Source organism: Hemiscyllium ocellatum, chromosome 2, assembly GCF_020745735.1.
Source record: "Hemiscyllium ocellatum isolate sHemOce1 chromosome 2, sHemOce1.pat.X.cur, whole genome shotgun sequence".
Classification (NCBI taxonomy): Eukaryota; Metazoa; Chordata; class Chondrichthyes; order Orectolobiformes; family Hemiscylliidae; genus Hemiscyllium; species Hemiscyllium ocellatum.
The window spans coordinates 42,723,060-42,741,975 of record NC_083402.1 but is presented as its reverse complement, the minus strand read 5'-3'; the positions used below and the strand labels follow the sequence as shown (position 1 = coordinate 42,741,975).

General features: G+C 39.7%; 1 protein-coding gene across 1 annotated transcript in view; it reads left to right on the top strand.

The window, feature by feature from the left end:
• marveld2b (MARVEL domain containing 2b) overlaps window positions 1–15,407 on the top strand; it is a 47,298-nt gene extending 31,891 nt beyond the window's left edge. Inside the window, exons 5-7 of the mRNA XM_060836264.1 lie at window positions 4,617–4,788; window positions 12,121–12,171; window positions 13,608–15,407. Of these exons, the coding sequence (XP_060692247.1) occupies window positions 4,617–4,788; window positions 12,121–12,171; window positions 13,608–13,724 (340 nt within the window). The 3' untranslated portion in view covers window positions 13,725–15,407. The remainder of the gene's footprint in view (window positions 1–4,616; window positions 4,789–12,120; window positions 12,172–13,607) is intronic.
• The last annotated feature ends 3,509 nt before the right edge of the window (window positions 15,408–18,916 follow it).

Below are 18,916 nucleotides of genomic sequence, written 5' to 3'. Positions count from 1 at the left end.
TCATCTACACTACCAGTAATCTTACTATTAGCCCAGTACTCTGCATTCCTGTGACTCCTTCCAAAATGAATTCCTTGATGCTTTTCTGCATTAAACTCCATTTGCCAACTCTTCGCCCAGCTCTGCAGCTTATCTATGCCTTTGTGTAACCTGCAGCATCCTTTGGCACTATCCATAATTCTACCAATGTTAGTGTCATCCGCAAACTCGGTAACCCATCCTTCTATGCCGATATCCATGTCACTTAAAGATGACAAACAGATCCTTGTAGTTCTCTCAAACTGAGCTCCAGGATGAATGTTTCCCATCAACCACCATCGTCTATCTTTCAGCTAGCCAATTTGTGATCCAAACCACTAAATCACCCTCAATCCCATACCTCTGTCATTTGTGCAATGACCTACTGAAACCAATATGTTATATCTACTGTTTTACCCTCATAAGCCTTCTCAAAGAACTCAAAGGTTTGTAAGGCACAACCTACCTTTCACAAAACTGTGTTGACTATCCCTAATCAACTTATTTCTTTCTAGATGATGATAAATAGACAAGCTCTTTTCCCACAGGTGGGAAAGTGCAAAACTACAGGGCGTAAGTTTAAGTTAAGAGGGGAAACTGTTTGAGTCCATTATCAAGGGAGAAACGGCAAGGCATCTAGATAGAAATTGTCCCATTGGGCAGACACAGTATGGGTTTGTGAAGGGCAGGTCATGCTTAACTAATCTACTGGAATTCCATGAAGACAACATGAGCACGGTGGGCAACAGGGACCCAGCAGATGTGGTGTACTTAGGTTTCGAAAAGGCAGTTGACAATGTGCTGCACAAAAAGCTGCTGCATAAGACAAAGGTGCAAGGTATCTTGGACAATGTATTAGCATGGAGAGAGGATTGATTAACTATCAGGAAGCAAACAATGGGGATAAATGAGTGCTTTTCAGTTGGGGGAATAGACACTCTGCAAACAAAATTGTGTTTCAAAGATTGCTGCTGGCAGTGTTCGGGAAACCTTGGGAGCAGGCATGATGGAGAGGAAACAGTTATTTGAAATTGAAATGCAGAACCACAGAGATGGTGATCAGACTATCAAAGTTTATACTTGAGCCATGAGAAAATTTAGCAAAGGATAAACAGATGCTTGAGCTCAACCATTAATTCAAAGTTGGTGAGAGATGGTTTCAATTGATGGGACCCTGGGTAAAGTGAGAATAGTACTTTTGATCAGGTCTTCACATAAACTGTGGGGAACAGTATTCTTGTGAATTGAATGACTAGAACTGTAAAAGGGGCTCTTTAAAAGGGAAGGCAGCAGAGATCAACTAGACGTTTTAATTAGTGAGATTCAAACCTGTGTCCTCTGAATGTTAGCCCAGAGTTACTAGCTAACGAGGATAGTGACATTATCATTACACCACTGCCTCCCCTTTCTGTCAGCCTCTAAACTAACAAAGTGAAATAATTCAAGTGAAGGTTGATTTAGAAAACCAAGATAAAAGTTTGTGTATTTAAGTTCTGATCCACTCCACTTATCTCAGGTTAAGCTATAGGCAGAAAATAGCTGAAAAAGCACTATACTAATGCGTGGAGCATCAACAGTAAGGCAGATCAACTATTGGCAGAAATAAGGGTAAATGATTCAGACCAAATTGCCATTATAGACCCCTTGCAAGACCTGCCAAAGTTAGCAAATAGTATTTCAGGATATGAAACATTTCTATAGCATTCAAAATGACAAAAGAGAAAGGGTAACTCTGATAGTAGCTAGATGATCTAAGGTTGAGTGAGAAATTGATTTCTTAAGTTATATCTTTGTGAGTGGAGATTAAGAATAGCAAAGATCACTAAATACTGGTGGGAGTAGTTTTATTAGCTCTGAATCAACAATCTAATAGAACGGTAAACACATAATTAAGGGAAACTTTAATTTTCACATGGACTTGACCCATCAAAATTGCAATTGTTTCCTGGAATATGAGCTTGTAGAAAATTGTTTGCAGTAGTTTCCTGGAACAATACTGTAGAGCCAACTAGAGAATTAACTCATTTAGTTTTTAGATTTAATATTGCTCAATGAGGCAGAGTTAATAATCTTGTAGTAAAGCACTAGGAAATGGTAATCATAATGGTTACATTAAACGTAATTTGACAATAACACCAATTATATGAAGCTGAACCAGTTGCATAGGTATGAGAGCAGAGCTACTTGTGTAAAGGTTAGTATTACATTAAAAGAGGCATAGAAACAAAAACAAGTCTGAGTCATGAGTGGTTTAAAAACAAGCAAGGGGCTACTAAAATGTTAATGAGGGGGGGAATATTGATACTAAATTACTCCAGAATTAAGTTGTAAGAGCTTTTAAATTATAAGGAGGAAGGAAGTAACTACTTTGTTCCTTAAAGCAGAGATATGAATGAGGAAATACTAGTTATTTTAAAGTTGTTTTGCGTCTCCTCACAGTAGAAGTCACCAGTTGTGTACCAGAAACAGGATAACCTATGTGCTTTGAGTGAGGAAATTAAAGTGTTAAAGAAACTAAAATCTAGTAAGTCTCCAGAACCTAATGACCTACACTCCAATTTTCTCAATGAACCTGACGTCTGTGTTGGGCAGGTTGTTGGAGGGAATCATGAGGGACAGGATGTACGTGTATTTGGAAAGGCAAGGACTGATTAGGGATAGCCAACATGGCTTGTGCATGGAGAATCATGTATTACAAACTTGATTGAGTTTTTTGAAGAAGCAACCAAGAGGATTGAGGGCAAGGCAGTATATGTCATCTAATATGGACTTCAGTAAGGTGTTCAACAATGTTCTCCCTGGGAGACTGATTAGCAAGGTTAGATCTCATGGAATACAGGGAGAAGTAGCCATTTGGATACAGAACTGGCTCAAAGGTAGAAAACAGAGGGTGGTGATGGAGGGTTGTTTTTCAGACCGGAGGCCTGTGACCCAGTAGAGTGCCACAAGGATTGGTGCTGGGTCCTCTACTTTTTGTCATTTACATAAATGATTTGGATGCGAGCATAAGAGATTTCGGTTAGTAAGTTTGCAGATGATACCAAAATTGGAGGTGTAGTGGACAGTAAAGAGGGTTACCTCCGATTACAACTGGATCTTGATCAGATGGGCCAATGGGCTGAAAAGTGGCAGATGGAGTTTAATTTAGATAAATGCGAGGTGTGGCATTTTGGGAAAGCAAATCTTAGCAGGACTTATGGTAAGGTCCTAAGGAGTGTTGCTGAACAAAGAGACCTTGGAGTGCAGGTTCATAGCTCCTTGGAAGTGGAGTCGCAAGTGGATATGTTAGGAAAGAAGGTGTTTGGTATGCTTTCCTTTATTGGTCAGAGTATTGAGTACATAAGGGAGGTCATGTTGAGGCTGTACAGGATGTTGATTCAGCCACTTTTGGATTAATGCATGCAATTCTGGTCTCCTTCCTATCGGAAGGATGTTGTGAAACTTGAAAGGGTTCAGAAAAGATTTACAAGGATGTTGCCAGGATTGGAGTATTTGAGCTGTCGGGAGGGGTTGAATAGGCTAGGGCTGTTTTCCCTGGAGCATCTGAAGCTGAGGGATGACCTTATAGGGGTTTATAAAATCATGAGGGGCATGATAAATGGACAAAGTCTTTTCCCTGAGGTGGGGGAGTGCAAAGATAGAGGGTATAGGTTTAGGATGAGAGGGGAAGAATATAAGAGATCTAAGAAACAATTTTATCACGCAGAGGGTGGTACGTGTATGGAATGAGCTGCCAGAGGAAGTGGTGGAGGCTAGTACAATTGCAACATTTAAAAGGCATTTGGATGAGTATATGAATAGGACGGGTTTGGAGGGAGATTGGGTTGGGATGTCTGGTCGGCATGGACGAGTTGGACTGAAAGGTTTGTTTCTGTGCGGTACAACTGTATGACTCTGACTCTAAACAGCTGCAGAGATGGTGGATATCCTGATTTGATTTTCCACAATTCCCTACATGATTCCAAATGATTAGGTGTTAATAAATATTTCACTGCTATTCACCTCCCATATTTGACATCAAGTCAAGTCCCACTAGTTAGAGAATTCAAATCCAGTTTTGAACATTATGATCAGAAGGATTGCAATGATTTTTGTAAAACGTCAACTGGTTTGACAATGGAAGGAAATCTATCTTTGCCAGATTTGGCTGACATGACTCTGGTGCCAATGTTGTTGATTCTTAATTTGCTGGATCACTTCAGAAGAAATTGTTGTATCAAAACCACTTCATGAAGGAGGTTGACCACTTCCTCCTTGGGACATCCAGGTTGTGCAATACATGGGTTGTCCTTGCCTACCCAGGTGCTCACCTACTGAGAATTGAAAGCATGATTATTTTCTTGTTCTGGAATCGATTTGTGGTGGCATTCAATGAGCAACTACACCTAACCTCGGAGGATTTAATCAGCATCTCTGCCCCACCTTAATGTATCCTATTAGAATGAGTAACTGCTTTATACAACTATTCTGCTGACATTCGCAATCTACTTATGCTCTTTAAGAGTAACAGTTATCTGATAGTTGCTGATGTCAATTTGCCATTTGCAAAGCTTTTAAAAGGATATGGTGTTGAATTTGAGTTTTCTTTTTCTTTTCAGTAAATATCCTTCTATTCGAACCCCTGAAGAACGTGAACGTTACAAGGCAGTATTTAATGATCAGCATGCTGAGTACAAAGAGCTTCATGCAGAAGTACAAACTGTTCTGAAAAAGTTCAGTGAAATGGATGCCATGATGAGTAGACTTCCTCAACATGCAGGGACCCAACAGGTTAGTGCATCTCTTGTGGTGAAATCTGCCAAAGTGTCTGCATTTTGATATCTTTAAGATATTTCAGTTGAAGTGGGACCCTTTATACGTCACAAAATCTAAGATGTTTGGTAGTTCCGTAAGTACAACTTTGACGAGGTAATTGCAAGTTTGCCTAGTGAATTTGACTGAAATTGGCTGTTACTGGAAAATGCTATTGTAGTGGGAAAGTGATGACTTAGAGGACTTGGGACTAAGAGTCCAATAATATTCTGGGGACCCAGATTCAAATCCTGTGATGGCAGGAGGTGGAATTTGAATTCAATACATTAAAAAAAATTTTAGTAGTAAGATGATGACCATAGCTAATCACTAGAAAAACCCATCTGATTCACTAATGTCCTTAAGGGAAGGAACTGCTGTCTTTACATGGTCTGGTCAAGATGTGACTCTAGACATACAGCAACGTGTTTTACTCTTAACTGCCCTCTGGGCAATTAGGGATGACTAAAAAATGTTTGCTTAGCCAGCATTGCCAGGATCCAGAAAATTAATGTGTATTGCTGTTCTTCATTGGGAGTTGAAATAATTTGTGCAAGGTCTGGTTTGCATGTTCATATGAGTGAAACATTTTATGGTATTATTAGAATGACTGTTAACTCCTTGACCCAGATCTCTCAAACATCTTAATCAGCAATTTTTCTGTTGCTGCTTGATTATTACAATTATTTGCCTTCAAACAGTGTTACTATTTCAAATTATTTGTCTTTGGAACATCCTGAGGATCTGAAAAATGTTGCATAAATTTCCTTCTTTCAAGATCAATTACTGTATATACTTGACTAATAGTAACTTTTTTGACCACGATAATGTTAAATTTGTGGGGTTGACTATATAAGGATAGTACTTTTGAGGGGCTGAAATTCATGCCCATCAAAATTTCATATCGTACATAAGCAGAAGCCCAAATGATCTCCAAACAAAGAAAAAAAAAGTCTTATGGTAATTCTTAAAACCAGGAGTAGAATACAACAGTCAGTGGATTGCAAGACCAGGAGCTGAGTGGAACAACCAACAGAGTGGAAACTGGAGTGGGATGTGACAGCAGGCACCCTGACTCTTAAATGTTGATCTGTTTATCTGTGAAGAACTAGGATTGATATTTCCACAAGGTATATGGAAATTCCAGGTTATTTGGCCAAAAATAGGGGGTGGACTTTTACATGAGATCGGCTAGTACTGTAGTATATAATGCGAAAACAAATACCTTTAAGTCCAAAACACATGTAATTTCATATTCATCCAGTAGAGGGACATATTTCTGGAGGTAATGCTAACAAAATTTAATTAGCTCCAGGTTTGGTATGTAAAAGGTGAATAAAGGTATTTGTGAAAAATGTGTTCTTTCAACAAACATCCCAAAATCTACATGATTATCAATATACATCAGGATTTTGGTAAAAATTCAGAAATATATTTTTATCTTCTAAGTGATTTGAGTTAGTTCATTGCTCACTACAACATCTGGTTCTGGGACTTCTGATGATGGAAGGAGTGAGAAGAGGAATATCATGCTGTTTCAGTATTTGTATATGGCAATTCAAGTTCCATTCTTAGAACTCCTCCACTGCTTCTATCAAAGTCAAGTCACACAACACCAGGTTAGAGCCCAACAGGTTTCTTTGAAATCACTGAGCTTTTGGAGCACTGCTCCTTCGTCTGGTGAAGACACTTCATCCAACACTGGTGAAGAAGCAGCTTTTTGAAAGCTGGTGATTTTGAAATAAATCTTTTGGACTGATACCTGGTGTCATGTGACTTCTGATTTTGTCCACCTCAGTCCAACACCAGCACCTCCACGTCCTGCTTTTATCTAGTCTTTTAATATACATGTTCTTTTATTTGTTCTTGAATGTGGCTGTTAAGTCCAGCATTTGTTGTCCACCTTTTGAAGATGATGTTGAACTGCATTCTGGAACTACTGTGATCTTTATGGTGTCAATGTACTCACTGGTATTAGTGAGGAACATTATAGAATTTAATGACCCAGTGATCTTGAAACATTTGTCTCATTTGAATTCTGGCGAGTGTGGTTTTTGAGAAAAAGTTGCAATGGTAGTGTTCCTATGCATCTACTAGCCATGTTCTTCTATGTGGTAGAGGTTATAAGTTGGGACCGTCCTATCCAGGAAGCTGTAGCTTTTAGTGATGAAACTTACAAAACTTTATTTTAAAATTCAAAAGTGAGAAGGAAACATTTTGGGATTCTCTTATCCCAACTTTTCTTTATCTGAGTTATTTGATTCCAGCAAAGGCAATATTTAGATATAAAATTGACCTCTCTCCATGACTGAGGGAGGGAGCAAAATGAAGTGTGGTCTGTACCACATTCCATCTTGTCTTGCTGGAAATGGTGTGTGGTGTTTGTTTACTGGAGTTAAATTTGAATTTGACCCTACCTCTCATTCTCACTGGTTACCCTGACTCATGAAGACTGTACATGGGTAAAATGCACACTTTGCATGATACTATGATTCTTATGTAATCAAAGCCATCTGAATTATTTATTGCAATAAGCCAGCAATCCCAGGTGAGTGAAGTGCATGTTTGAACTTGACTGCAAATCTGAAACGCTAGTCCGCTCATGGCTTTGGTTTAGCAAGATTATCTTTGTTACTGTATTTGTGTACCAACTTGCCCAACTATGAAATAACATTCAAGAACAAATACAAGAATGTGCACACTTTTAAAAAACAAAGATAAAAGCAATGTAGCATGTCTGAGGATTTAGCATTTGAATTGTCATACACACATGGTACTGAAAACAGTATTGTTTTTGCCTTCTCATTTGTAAGACCATAAGATATAGAAGCTGAAATTAGGCCATTCAGCCCATTGAGTCTGCTCCACCATTCAATTATGGCTGACCAGTTTCTCAACCCCATTCTCCTACTTTCTCCCTGCAACACTTGATCCCCTTGATGCTCAAGAACCTATCTATCAGTCTTAAATATACTTAATGACCTGGCCTCTTCCAGCCTTCTGTGACAATGATTTCCATAGATTGATTCACTCTGGTGGAACAGATTTCTCCTTATCTCTGTTCTAAAAAATCTGCCCTTTACTTTAAGGCTATGCCCTCTGGTCCTTGTCTCTGCAACCATTGGCAATATCTTCCCAAAATCTACTCTGTGCAGACCATTCAAAGCTTTGTATGTTTGTTAGATCCCCCATCGAGTGTAAACCCACAGTCCTCAAATGTTCCTCCGATATTAAGCTTTTCATTCCTGGGGCCATTCTTATGAACCTCTTCTGATCGATCTCCAGGGAAAGTACATCCTCCTTGAGGTATGAAGCCCAAAACTGCATGCAATATTCCAAATGTGGTCTGATGAAAGCATAATAGAGCTTCAGAGGTACATTCTTGCCTTTATATTTAAGTCTTCAAATTAAATATTGTCATTGCATCTGCCTTTTTAACTATTGATTCAACCTGTAAGTTTACCTTGAGAGTTCTGGACCAGAGCTCCCAAGTCTCTTTGCACTTAGACTACTGAATTTTCTCCCCATTCAGAAAATAGTCCATGCTCCTATTTTTCCTATCAAACCACATACTTTCCCACATTGTGCTCCATCTGCCACTTTCTCCACTTTGCTGACCTGTCCAAATCCAGAATGCCCTACGTTCCTTCATCTGCATCGTTAATGTTGTGGTCCCAACACTCAGCCTTGTGGAATACCACTTGTCACTAGCTACCATCCTGAGAAGGACCCTTTTATTTCCACTCTCTGCTTTGTGCCAGACAGCCAAGCTTCTATTCATGCTCGCACCTTGCCTCAGACGCTAAGGGCCCTTATCTTACTCAGTTGCCTCCTGTGCAGCATTGTCAAAGGCCTCCTTGAAGTCCAGGTAGATAACATCCATTAGCTCTCCTTGATTTAACCTGCTCATGACTTCCTCAAAGAATTCCAGCAGATGATGGAGATCAGAGTCAAGATTAAAGTGGTGCTGGAAAAGCACAGCAGGCCAGGCAGCATCTGAAGAGCATCCGAAATCGATGTTTCGGGCAAAAGCCCTTCCTGCTCCTCGGATGCTGCCTGACTACTGTGCTTTTCCAGCACCACTCTGATCTTGATTTTCTCCTGTTTGTCAGGCATGGCCTTCCCTTGATGAAGCCATGTTGACTTTGCCCTATTTTACCATACACTTGCAAGTATGCAGAAATCTCATCCTAACTTGAAAGAGTTCAGAAAAGATTTACAAGGATGTTGCCAGGGTTGGAGGATTTAAGCTGTAGGGAGAGGTTAAATAAACTAGGGCTGTTTTCCCTGGAGCGTCGGAGGCTGAGGGGTGACCTTATAAAGGTTTATAAAATCATAAGGAGCCATGGATAGGATAAATAGACAAAATCTTTTCCCTGGGGTCGGGGAGTCCAGAACTAGAGGACATAAGTTTAGAGTGAGAGGGAAAAGATATAAAAGAGATCTAAGGAGCAACTTTTTCACACAGATATGTATAGGGAACGAGCTGCCAGAGGAAGTGGTGGAGGCTGGTCCAATTGCAACATTTAAGAGGCAGTTGGATGGGTATATGAATAGGAAGGGTTTGGAGGGATATGGGCCGGGTGCTGGCAGGTGGGACCAGATTGTATTGGGATATCTGGTTTACATGGATGGGTTGGACCAGAGGGTCTGTTTCCATGCTGTACATCTCTGACTCTATCTTACCCACAACAGAGGTTAGGCTAATCGGTCTGTGGTTTTCTTTCTTTTGCCTTACGCCCTTTTTAAACAGGCATGTCACATTAGCGATTTTCCAGTCCTCTGGGACATTCTCTGATTCCACCGATTCCTGAAAGATCACCACTAACACCTGTTATCTCTTCAGCTATTCTTCCTTAGAACTCTAGTATGTAATCCATCTGGTCCAGATGATTCACCCTCAGGCCAGTCAGCTTTTCTGGCATCTTCTGCTTGGTGATGGTCTTCATACTCTGCTTTGCTGTCTCTCTCTCTTGAATTTTTGGGATATTATTATTGTTGTCCACCTTGAAGACTGCCGTGAAATAATTATTCAGTTCCTTAGCCATTTTCTTGTTCCCGTCTACTATCTCTTCAGTGTCATTTTCCAGTGGTCCAATGTCCACTTTTGCCCTTTACACATCTAAAGAAAGTCTTACAGTCTTCCTTTTATTACTGTCTAGCTTGCCATCGTATTTAATCTTCTCCCTCCTTTTTTTTCTTGTGGCACTTTGTTGGTCATTGTAAGCTTCCCAATCCTCTGGTTTTCCCACTGCCCTTTGCCACATCATATGGTTGCATCATCCTTCCCACACCATGCTTTTTTTTACCTTGGGATGAATCTGTGTCTCCTAAATTACTCCCAGAAACTCCTGCCATTGCTAATTGTCTCCTACTAGGCTCCTCTCCCAGTCAATTCTTCGCAGCTCCTCCCTCGTGCATCGGCAGTTGCCTTTATTCAGCTGTAATAACATTTATTTCTGATTCTATCTTCCCCTCTCAAATTGCAGAGTAAGTTCAATCACATGATGGTCGCTGCCATCTCGGGGTTCCTTCACCTTATCAAGTCTGCCTCATTGCACAACATTAGATCCACTATTGTCTGTTCCCTGTTGGACTCCACCACAAGCCGTTCCAAAAAGCCATCTCTTAGACATTTCACAAATTCCTTTTGCAATCCACTACCAATCTGATTTTCCCAGTCTGCCTGCATATTGAAATCCCCGATGATCACTGTATCTTGGCCTTTCCTTCACGTAGTCATAGAGTAATAGAGATGTACAGCATGGAAACAGACCCTTTGGTCCAACCCATCATGCCGATCACATCTTTTCTATCTCCTAGTGTATCATATGCCCCAGCTCCTGACCACTGTTTGTAGGCCTGTACATAACTCCTCCTATGGTTTTTATTACTTTTTGCAGTTCCTCAATTCTACCCATCATCTCACCCTATTGTTTCTTACTATTTATTTAATTTTTTTTTCACAAATAAGACAACACCACCCCTCTCTGCCCACCTGCCTGTCTTTTCAATAGGATGTACTTCCTTGAATATTCAGCTTCCAGTCCTGATTCCCTTGCAGCCACATCTCCATGATACCCACTGGGGCATACTTGCGATCTGTGCCACTAGCTCATTTACCTTGTTCCTTATGCTGTGTGCATTCAGATATAACACCTTCAGTCCTGTGTTTACCATCCCTCTTGTCGTTGTCATTCGTTTGTCCAGTGTGCTTGAAGTTTGATTGCTAACCCTTTCCATACAGTTTGTCCTGTTTTGTGTTTGCTGGAGATTTTAATAGCCTCTCCTGAGTTCTGCACTCTTACCACCTCCTTTAATTTAAATTTCCCCATTTGTGGGCGGTACGGTGGCACAGTGGTTAGCACTGCTGCCTCCCAGCGCCTGAGACCCGGGTTCAATTCCCAACTCAGGCGACAGACTGTGTGGAGTTTGCACGTTCTCCCCGTGTCTGCGTGGGTTTCCTCCGGGTGCTCCGGTTTCCTCCCACAGTCCAAAGATGTGTGGGTCAGGTGAATTGGCCATGCTAAATTGCCTGTAGTGTTAGGTAAGGGGTAAATGTAGGAATATGGGTGGGTTGCGCTTCGGCAGGTCGGTGTGGACTTGTTGGGCCGAAGGGCCTGTTTCCACACTGTAAGTCTAATCTAATAAGCGAGTGACCCCATCCCACGAACCTCTCCTGTCATTAGCTCATTTTTAACAAAAGATCAGATTGAAATGAAAAAATGCCTTGGAGCTTACAAGCTCTGAGTGAGCCAAGTGTAAAATACTGAACAACAGTATTAAATCTAACTCGTCAATTCTACATGAGTAAGAAAAATAGTGATTTGATTAATTCCCAAAGCAAAGCCTTTGTAATATTTTGAGAAAAGTAGGTGCATTCCCCTCTTTCCTATTTTGAAGGTGAGTTTTTATTAGATACAATTTCAGTTACCAGGAATTTTCCATGACCTTTATCAAGAGGTTATTGAATTTAGTTCCAGTGGGTCTGAGTCAGCCACTGCAGAAGGTGGGAGAGCACCTTGGAGTGGCTTAACTTTTACTGTCCATCTCTTAACTAAATCACCCCTTGTATAAACTTTATAAGTTTGCTTTTAAAGTTGAGGACTTCAGATCAACAAACTTTCTAAAGATTTTGCAAAATTTATTGCTTCAAATGACTTGAGGGATAGCATGTTGCTGAACATATCCTTTTTAAGGTTTGTAAGTGTTCCAACAATGGGAATAATCTTGAGCTTCATGTGTTTGATTAAGCAATCGAACATTCTGAATTCAGGTCTTATTGATCACTTGCATGTTTTCCGATTTTAGGAGTATGACAGAATCACAAAGGTTTTCCATGAATATCAGAAGAAAAAAAATGTAAGTGTCAAAGCGAAACACTTTCTCTGGAAGCTTGTCTGTCGTGAAATTGAATTTGATTTCACCTTGATGAAAAATGTGAATTGCTGATGGTGATTAGAAATCCTTATTAATTGAAAAGTTCCAGTCCTGGTGACTTGCCCAAGTCATATCAGATTTTTGTAAGACATTTCTATTTATATGGGAATAATTTATCATGTTTGTTAAATGTTAATCATTACAAAAAACCTCCCTCTGGAAATCCATCAATAATGTTCATGTCTTCCTAATCTTTGGGTTTGAAAGCATGTGCATCTATTATGAGCCTTATCCACCTGATTCAGTTAATCTGCTTCAATAGTGGTCTAAACTCCTATGTTAAAGTATAGAACGCCTTGGCTTCCTGTGACTAGAGGTGATCATTGGTGAAAAATGGGTCAAACACCAGTTATACAAGTTTAGAGGTTTAGTTAGTTCAGTTGGCTAAATGACTGACTGATTTGAGATTTAGGGTGGCTGAAGTATCATAAGAGTACTATCTTGACATCTACTCTCAACTGAGGCATGATGGCCCTTGTCCCACCATCAGAGTCTAGATTAGTAGTGCTGGAAAAGTACAGCAGGTCAGGCAGCATCCGAGGAGCAGAAAAATCTCCCTTCATCAGGAATGACCTGCTCTCCAGCATCTGCAGTCCTCTCTTTTGCCTTGTCCTGACATCCATCATCTCTGTGAGCACTGACCCATGGTCTCCTGGGGCTATGACAGCATTGCCTATTATCTATTACAAGTATGATCAATTTGATTTTCTGGACCATCCCACCCAAGGGGTTTGAAGAGGAATTTTTTTTAAAATTTTTCCCTTTTTCATAAGATTACATGGATGTTACCGGTGCATAATACTTCATACAGCATGAGAATATTCACTGGTCAGAATGGACCTGATATTTTCCTGCTCATCGATTGTGCTTTTACAATTCCAAACTTGAAACTGGAAAACTAAACTGTTAAGAGAACCTATTTTTATTGTGGAATGATCCATTCCCAGCTGTGGAACTCCTTGAAGAAACTGACTCCAATAGAAAGGTTGTGTCCAAACATTGCACTTGTGTCAAAGCTGTAACCTTTCCATCTTTCGAAATGGTTCACAATTATGTGTTGAACAAGACTTGAGAAACAATAATTTATAATAGACTTTCAAATGAGCTTTGCACATTTAATCGAGAAAGTGAGAATTGCAGATGCTGGAGATCAGAGTCGAGAGTGTGGTGCTGCAAAAGCACAGAAGGTCAGGCAGCATCCGAGGAGCAGGAGAATAGACGTTTCTGGCATAAGTCCTTTTTGAACATTGATTCTTTAGTCCAGCTCCATACACTCGACTTTTTAAAATAATGGAGTACTTTTGAAGATTATCCGGTGCTGATGCTGTGTTATAATGTAATCCTTCCCATTTGTGCAGGATCCCACATTCCTGGAGAAAAAAGAACGCTGTGAATATTTGAAAAACAAACTCTCGCACATTAAACAGAGGATTCAAGAATATGACAAAGTCATGAACTGGAATGCTAACATGTAGAGAGATTTTGCAAACCTTTTTTTTTCTGCATTTTTTTTCATAACTAAATGACAAAACTTGATTTATTGTGCTTTCCATTATTATATTAAAACAAACACCCTTCTATTTAAACTTTCCTTGAGGCCAGACATTAGATTAAGTGGAACAACAAACCAAAGTATATTGGTTTACACTGCTCCCAATTTGAATTAGCCTTTACATATGTTCTAAATATTAAATATTTGTGCAAATTTTGGTATTTATAATGTGTACTAGTTAGAAATATTTTTATACAAACTATTTTGCGTATGGTATAAAGTTACTAAGACTTTTCATTCTTCTAATGCCTTATTTGGTCTATTGAATCTATTGAGTTCTGGAATTTGGGTTTAGCTGAATATATTAAATGCTGCAACTAAGTCTGCTTTTAAAAACGTACTTATTATTGCATGACTAGAAGAAAAAGAATAGGCTTTGTGCATATCTCCAGCTGCCCCCCCCCCCCCTCCCCTCAAAGTAGGATTTTTCAAATTCTGCATTTTTGATACAGAATGCTATATTTTATAGCTTCATTTTAGAAGAATGAAACAATGTTTCAATGAAGATAGGTCAGACATGGTACAAAGTTTCTTTGCATAGCTGTCTTTTTACTCTGATCTAACATTACCAAATATAAGCCCTAATTTGCTCAAACTCTGGAGATGTTGGGAATAATCATGAGGTTGATTTTTGGAATCAAATCAGTGTTTAGGTAAGATTTGATGGAAAACAACTGAAATAAATGATCTTGTAGGGGTATATAGATGAAAGAGTGGAGACTAATCTAGATATGCTGGGAGGAATACTAGAAAATGATCATTAGTCTAAAATTGCAGAAAGGAATGTTTGAGCGGAGGTCTGAGGTTGGCCTTTGAGCAAAGCTCCTTAATGTCTGAAATGAGCAACTTGGATTCATGAAGCAAAAAATCTTGGACTCTCTCGAGTCAGTTAAATTACATGATTAAGGGTTGGATGGCTCCTCTCATCAGTATAGACAATAGACAGTAGGTGCAGGAGTAGGCCATTCAGCCCTTCGAGCCTGCATCGCCATTTGATATGATCATGGCTGATTATTCCTAATCAGCATCCCCTTCTTGCCTTATCTGTACAACCCTTGATTCCACTATCTTTGAGAGCTCTATCCAACTCTTTCTTAAATGAATCCAGAGACTGGGCCTCCACTGCCCTCTGGGGCAGAGCATTCCACAATCTTGTGATCTCACTTTTAACGTTAGTTTCTATTGTTACAGTGCAATTTCCATATTCAACTTGTCCAAGTGACTTGACAAGCACTTGAATTTTTATATTCGAGCCTATTTGTAAGCTTTGAAACAGTTAAATTCATTTCTACTGACTTGAGCCACATCTTTGCAATTTGTACATTTTTTTATACAGTTGATTTGAGATAAAGGGATTTTTGTATTTTAGTGATATTTTGTTTTATGCAAGCTAAACATTATATCTGATTTTATTTTGAATATAGTTTGAGAAGTTGTGCCTCAGACTTTTGGTGCCTTTTCAACAAAATGCTCCTTCTAATGTATTGAAAAAAATACTGGTAACCGTTTGTTATTCATGCCAAACTAACTAATATTAACTAAAGTACAAGTTTCCATAATACAGTTTAAAATTTATAAGAATTGTACTGTGACAAACTTGTGTAAATGGAACATTTTTAAATAGTTATGTGTAACATTGTAAATAAATCTTACAAAAATGTTTTGTCTTCTGGTCACTATTTATATCAACCTTTTGTACATCTAGATCACATCTAACTTTTCTGTTGTTTGTCATTGTGCAAGTGAAATCTTGTCTTTGAGATTCTGCTTTGTCCAAAACTCTGTACATTTGCTTCTGTACAATGGTGTAATCTGCCATTTACATATTATCAAGTCATTATAATCCAACTCAGGAATTTAAATCTGGACGACTTCCTATTATCTGCTCTTTATTCTCAATTAACCCCTTATTGTTCAGTTTTTGAAGTACATTTGTTTTGGCTGCCACTGTAACTCCGAGCTCATCACTATTCTCAGTTGAGCTTTTTTAAACTTGTCTTCCCTCTGATATTCTGCTGTCCCAATTCCCTATTTCAACTAGTATAAATACCTCCCTATTCTCCCTTTTTTTTTTAGCTTTGACAACGTGTCAGTTAGACTCGATGTCAGCTCTTTTCTCTCCTTCCAGATGCTGCCAGACCTGTTTGAGATTTTCCAGCATTTTCTCTTTTGGTTCCCTATTTCAACCCCTCAGTAATTAACCATTATGCAACTTACCACAGGGCCCATTGAGGCACTCAGTAACAGCAAGAAACCAAATTGCCCAATGTCATGGTCTTGCTCACTATCTGCTGAGTGTCTGCTAATGTTTTCTAGGAGAAAGTGAGGACTGCAGATTCTGGAGATCAGAGCTGAAAATGTGTTGCTGGAAAAGCGCAGCAGGTCAGGCAGCATCCAAGGAGCAGGAGAATCGACATTATGGGCATGAGCCCTTCTTCAGGATTCCTGAAGGGCTCATGCCCGAAACGTCGATTCTCCTGCTCCTTGGATGCTGCCTGATCTGCGCTTTTCCAGCAACACATTTTTAGCTTGTCTGCTAATGTTGCCACTTTGTTTTTTTTTCCACTTTTTATCCCCAATGACACTATAGACTCTGCACTCTCTGGTTAGTTTTCACAATCTCATAGAGCAGCTCCATTCAGAATGTCCATCCATTTGTCAACTAGGTCATCACCATTTGGGAAGCTGTTGTGATTTTTAAGTTTGTTCATGGGATGTTACTGACCAAGCCCATATTTATTTCTGATCCCTAATTGCATTTAAGAGTCTTCTGCCTGCTAGTCTAGGTAAGGATGGCAGGTTTCCAAATCTCGCAGGGGCATTCTGACAACCATCAACAGTGGTTATGTGGTCACCCAATAGACTAGTTATATTCCATATTTTCAGTCAATTCAAACTGCGCCATCTGCCACACAGATTGAAATGTTTGTTCTCAACATGATCTTGGAGTTCTGGGTTATTAGTCCAGTAAGATTATTGCTATTCTGCCACCTCTCCCATTGCATTGGCATGCAGTCTTTAGGCTAGGTTTCCATTGACTTCCTCCCCAAATGAAACCCATTTCATCTGGCTATATTTTCTAGTTCATTCAAATTGTTGCAGTGGTGTTGTGACCATTATCACTTAGATTGCACCTTGGTCCGAGTTCATTCCTCTGACATGCACCTCTTGTCTTATTTCTAATCCTCATCATTCAAAAACTGTTGTTCACTCAGTTACTACAGTAGCCCATGAGAAAACATTTTGGGTTGAATATTCTCACTGCTTTCGTCCTTAAACCTCCATTAAAATTGCTTCCCATCCTCTGTGTGATTTCAACCTTCTTTCTTTTCTCTCATCTCACCTCCAAGGTCACCTGCCCTTCAATTTCCCTAAGCTAATTTGTTTGTACTCTTGACTCTAGTGATTACCATCAGTAGCTTTCCCATATCCATGGGAATGGCAGGGCAAACCTTGGACTTGGTTACACATGGAACCCTTGAAAGGATCTATATAGTCAATGTTCTTGGTGGTGATAAACACTCGCTCAAAGGGTCCATTAGTCAAACACTGGAATGACGAAATTAGAAACTGCGTATGCCTTTTGCAACACTGAGTTGTGGAAGTGTGAGTCAGAGATAATTGGCCATTTTTTACCAGTAGGGAATTTGGTTATTTATTCAAGTCAATGAAATTTGACATATTAGGACCGCTTCATACCACCCAACATCCAATGGGCTGGCTTGAGGAAACAGCCCAACGTGTCACGGTTCTTGTTTGATTGTGCGACTGCCCTACATGCTGCTAAAGGAATAGCACTGGCAGAGTTACTAATGATAGGCAAGGCACCAGATTAAGTCTGATTTTCCTGGATCTGGTGGGGGTGGGGAAGGGTGAACCAGCAGCAGGGACTCTGATTGTGGCCCAAGACTCCCCCCAAAAACAGTTTTATACAGGGGATGATGTTTGGTGTAAGAATCACAGCAATGGCCCCACGTGGATGAGGGATGGTCAATGTGAGGTTAAAAACAGTGGTATATAGAGTTTGGGTAGGTGTGCCCACCTATGAGCTATATGAAAGCCATGAAATCTCTAACGGTGCCAGAGTAAAATGGGTCCTGCCCAACAAAGCTATTGGAAGTGCTTCTGGAACCCATGGATTCACTTTCCATCAAGCATTGTCAAGTCTTCTGAGCAGACATGGATAAAACAGAACACCTTTCCTGCCAGAGGAAGAGAGTGAAATTCTATTGAGGCACTTCTGGAGCAAGAGGCAAGCTCTTGTATATTATATATTGACTGTTTTGGATGCCAACTCAGAGGAATCTGACCTATTGCTCAAGTGCCCCAGGAGGCTCTCCAAGAAAAAGGACTGGCCTATATCCCTACGCTGCTGCTGGAACTAATTCCCAGTCGGAATTTCTGAGCCAATATTTCTCCGGATGTCTATTGCTTTTGTCATTGTATGTATCAAAGACCAGATTGAACACAATGAAAGGGTTAAGTTGCAAACCATTTTTGGTGTCAAAGTTAAATGTTCTTGCAATATCTCATTTCCTTTGTTGACTAACCCTGAACGAAGATGTGTTTAATGAAGGACTAATGCAGAGGGTGATGCATTGCCTAACAAATGAAGCAAGGACAGATATGAGGTCAAAAAAGCAGTTTGGAAAACTATATATTGGCAACATCAATGAAAAAAGCAAAGTTTAGGATTTGGGGTTGTAAATCCTGAGGTTAGGTGTTTAAAAACTGAAACATACCTGACCTGCTATTCTCTGATTTTGTAGTCAGTAGCTTGTTGGAATTTAATGGTTTTATCTGAAGGCAAAATTCTGAACATGAAATGAGAATGACATGAATTTAAATATCCATTTGATCTTGCTTTAATGTTCCATAGGTAAAACTTTTTTTTATCAATACTACTTTCACTAAATCTAGCCAACTCTAAATCCCAGCGAATTACAATCAGCTGCCATGAATTGCTCCTGAAGTTCCATACAACATTATTTTCAGATTAATGTCCTGCCAAATGCAGTTGACTGGTCTAGCAGTACCATGAAAGGGCCCTTGTTGTTCGTTTCCAACATTTGCCGTTTTTAATATTTGAAGAGCAGCTATCAAATTGGCACAGAA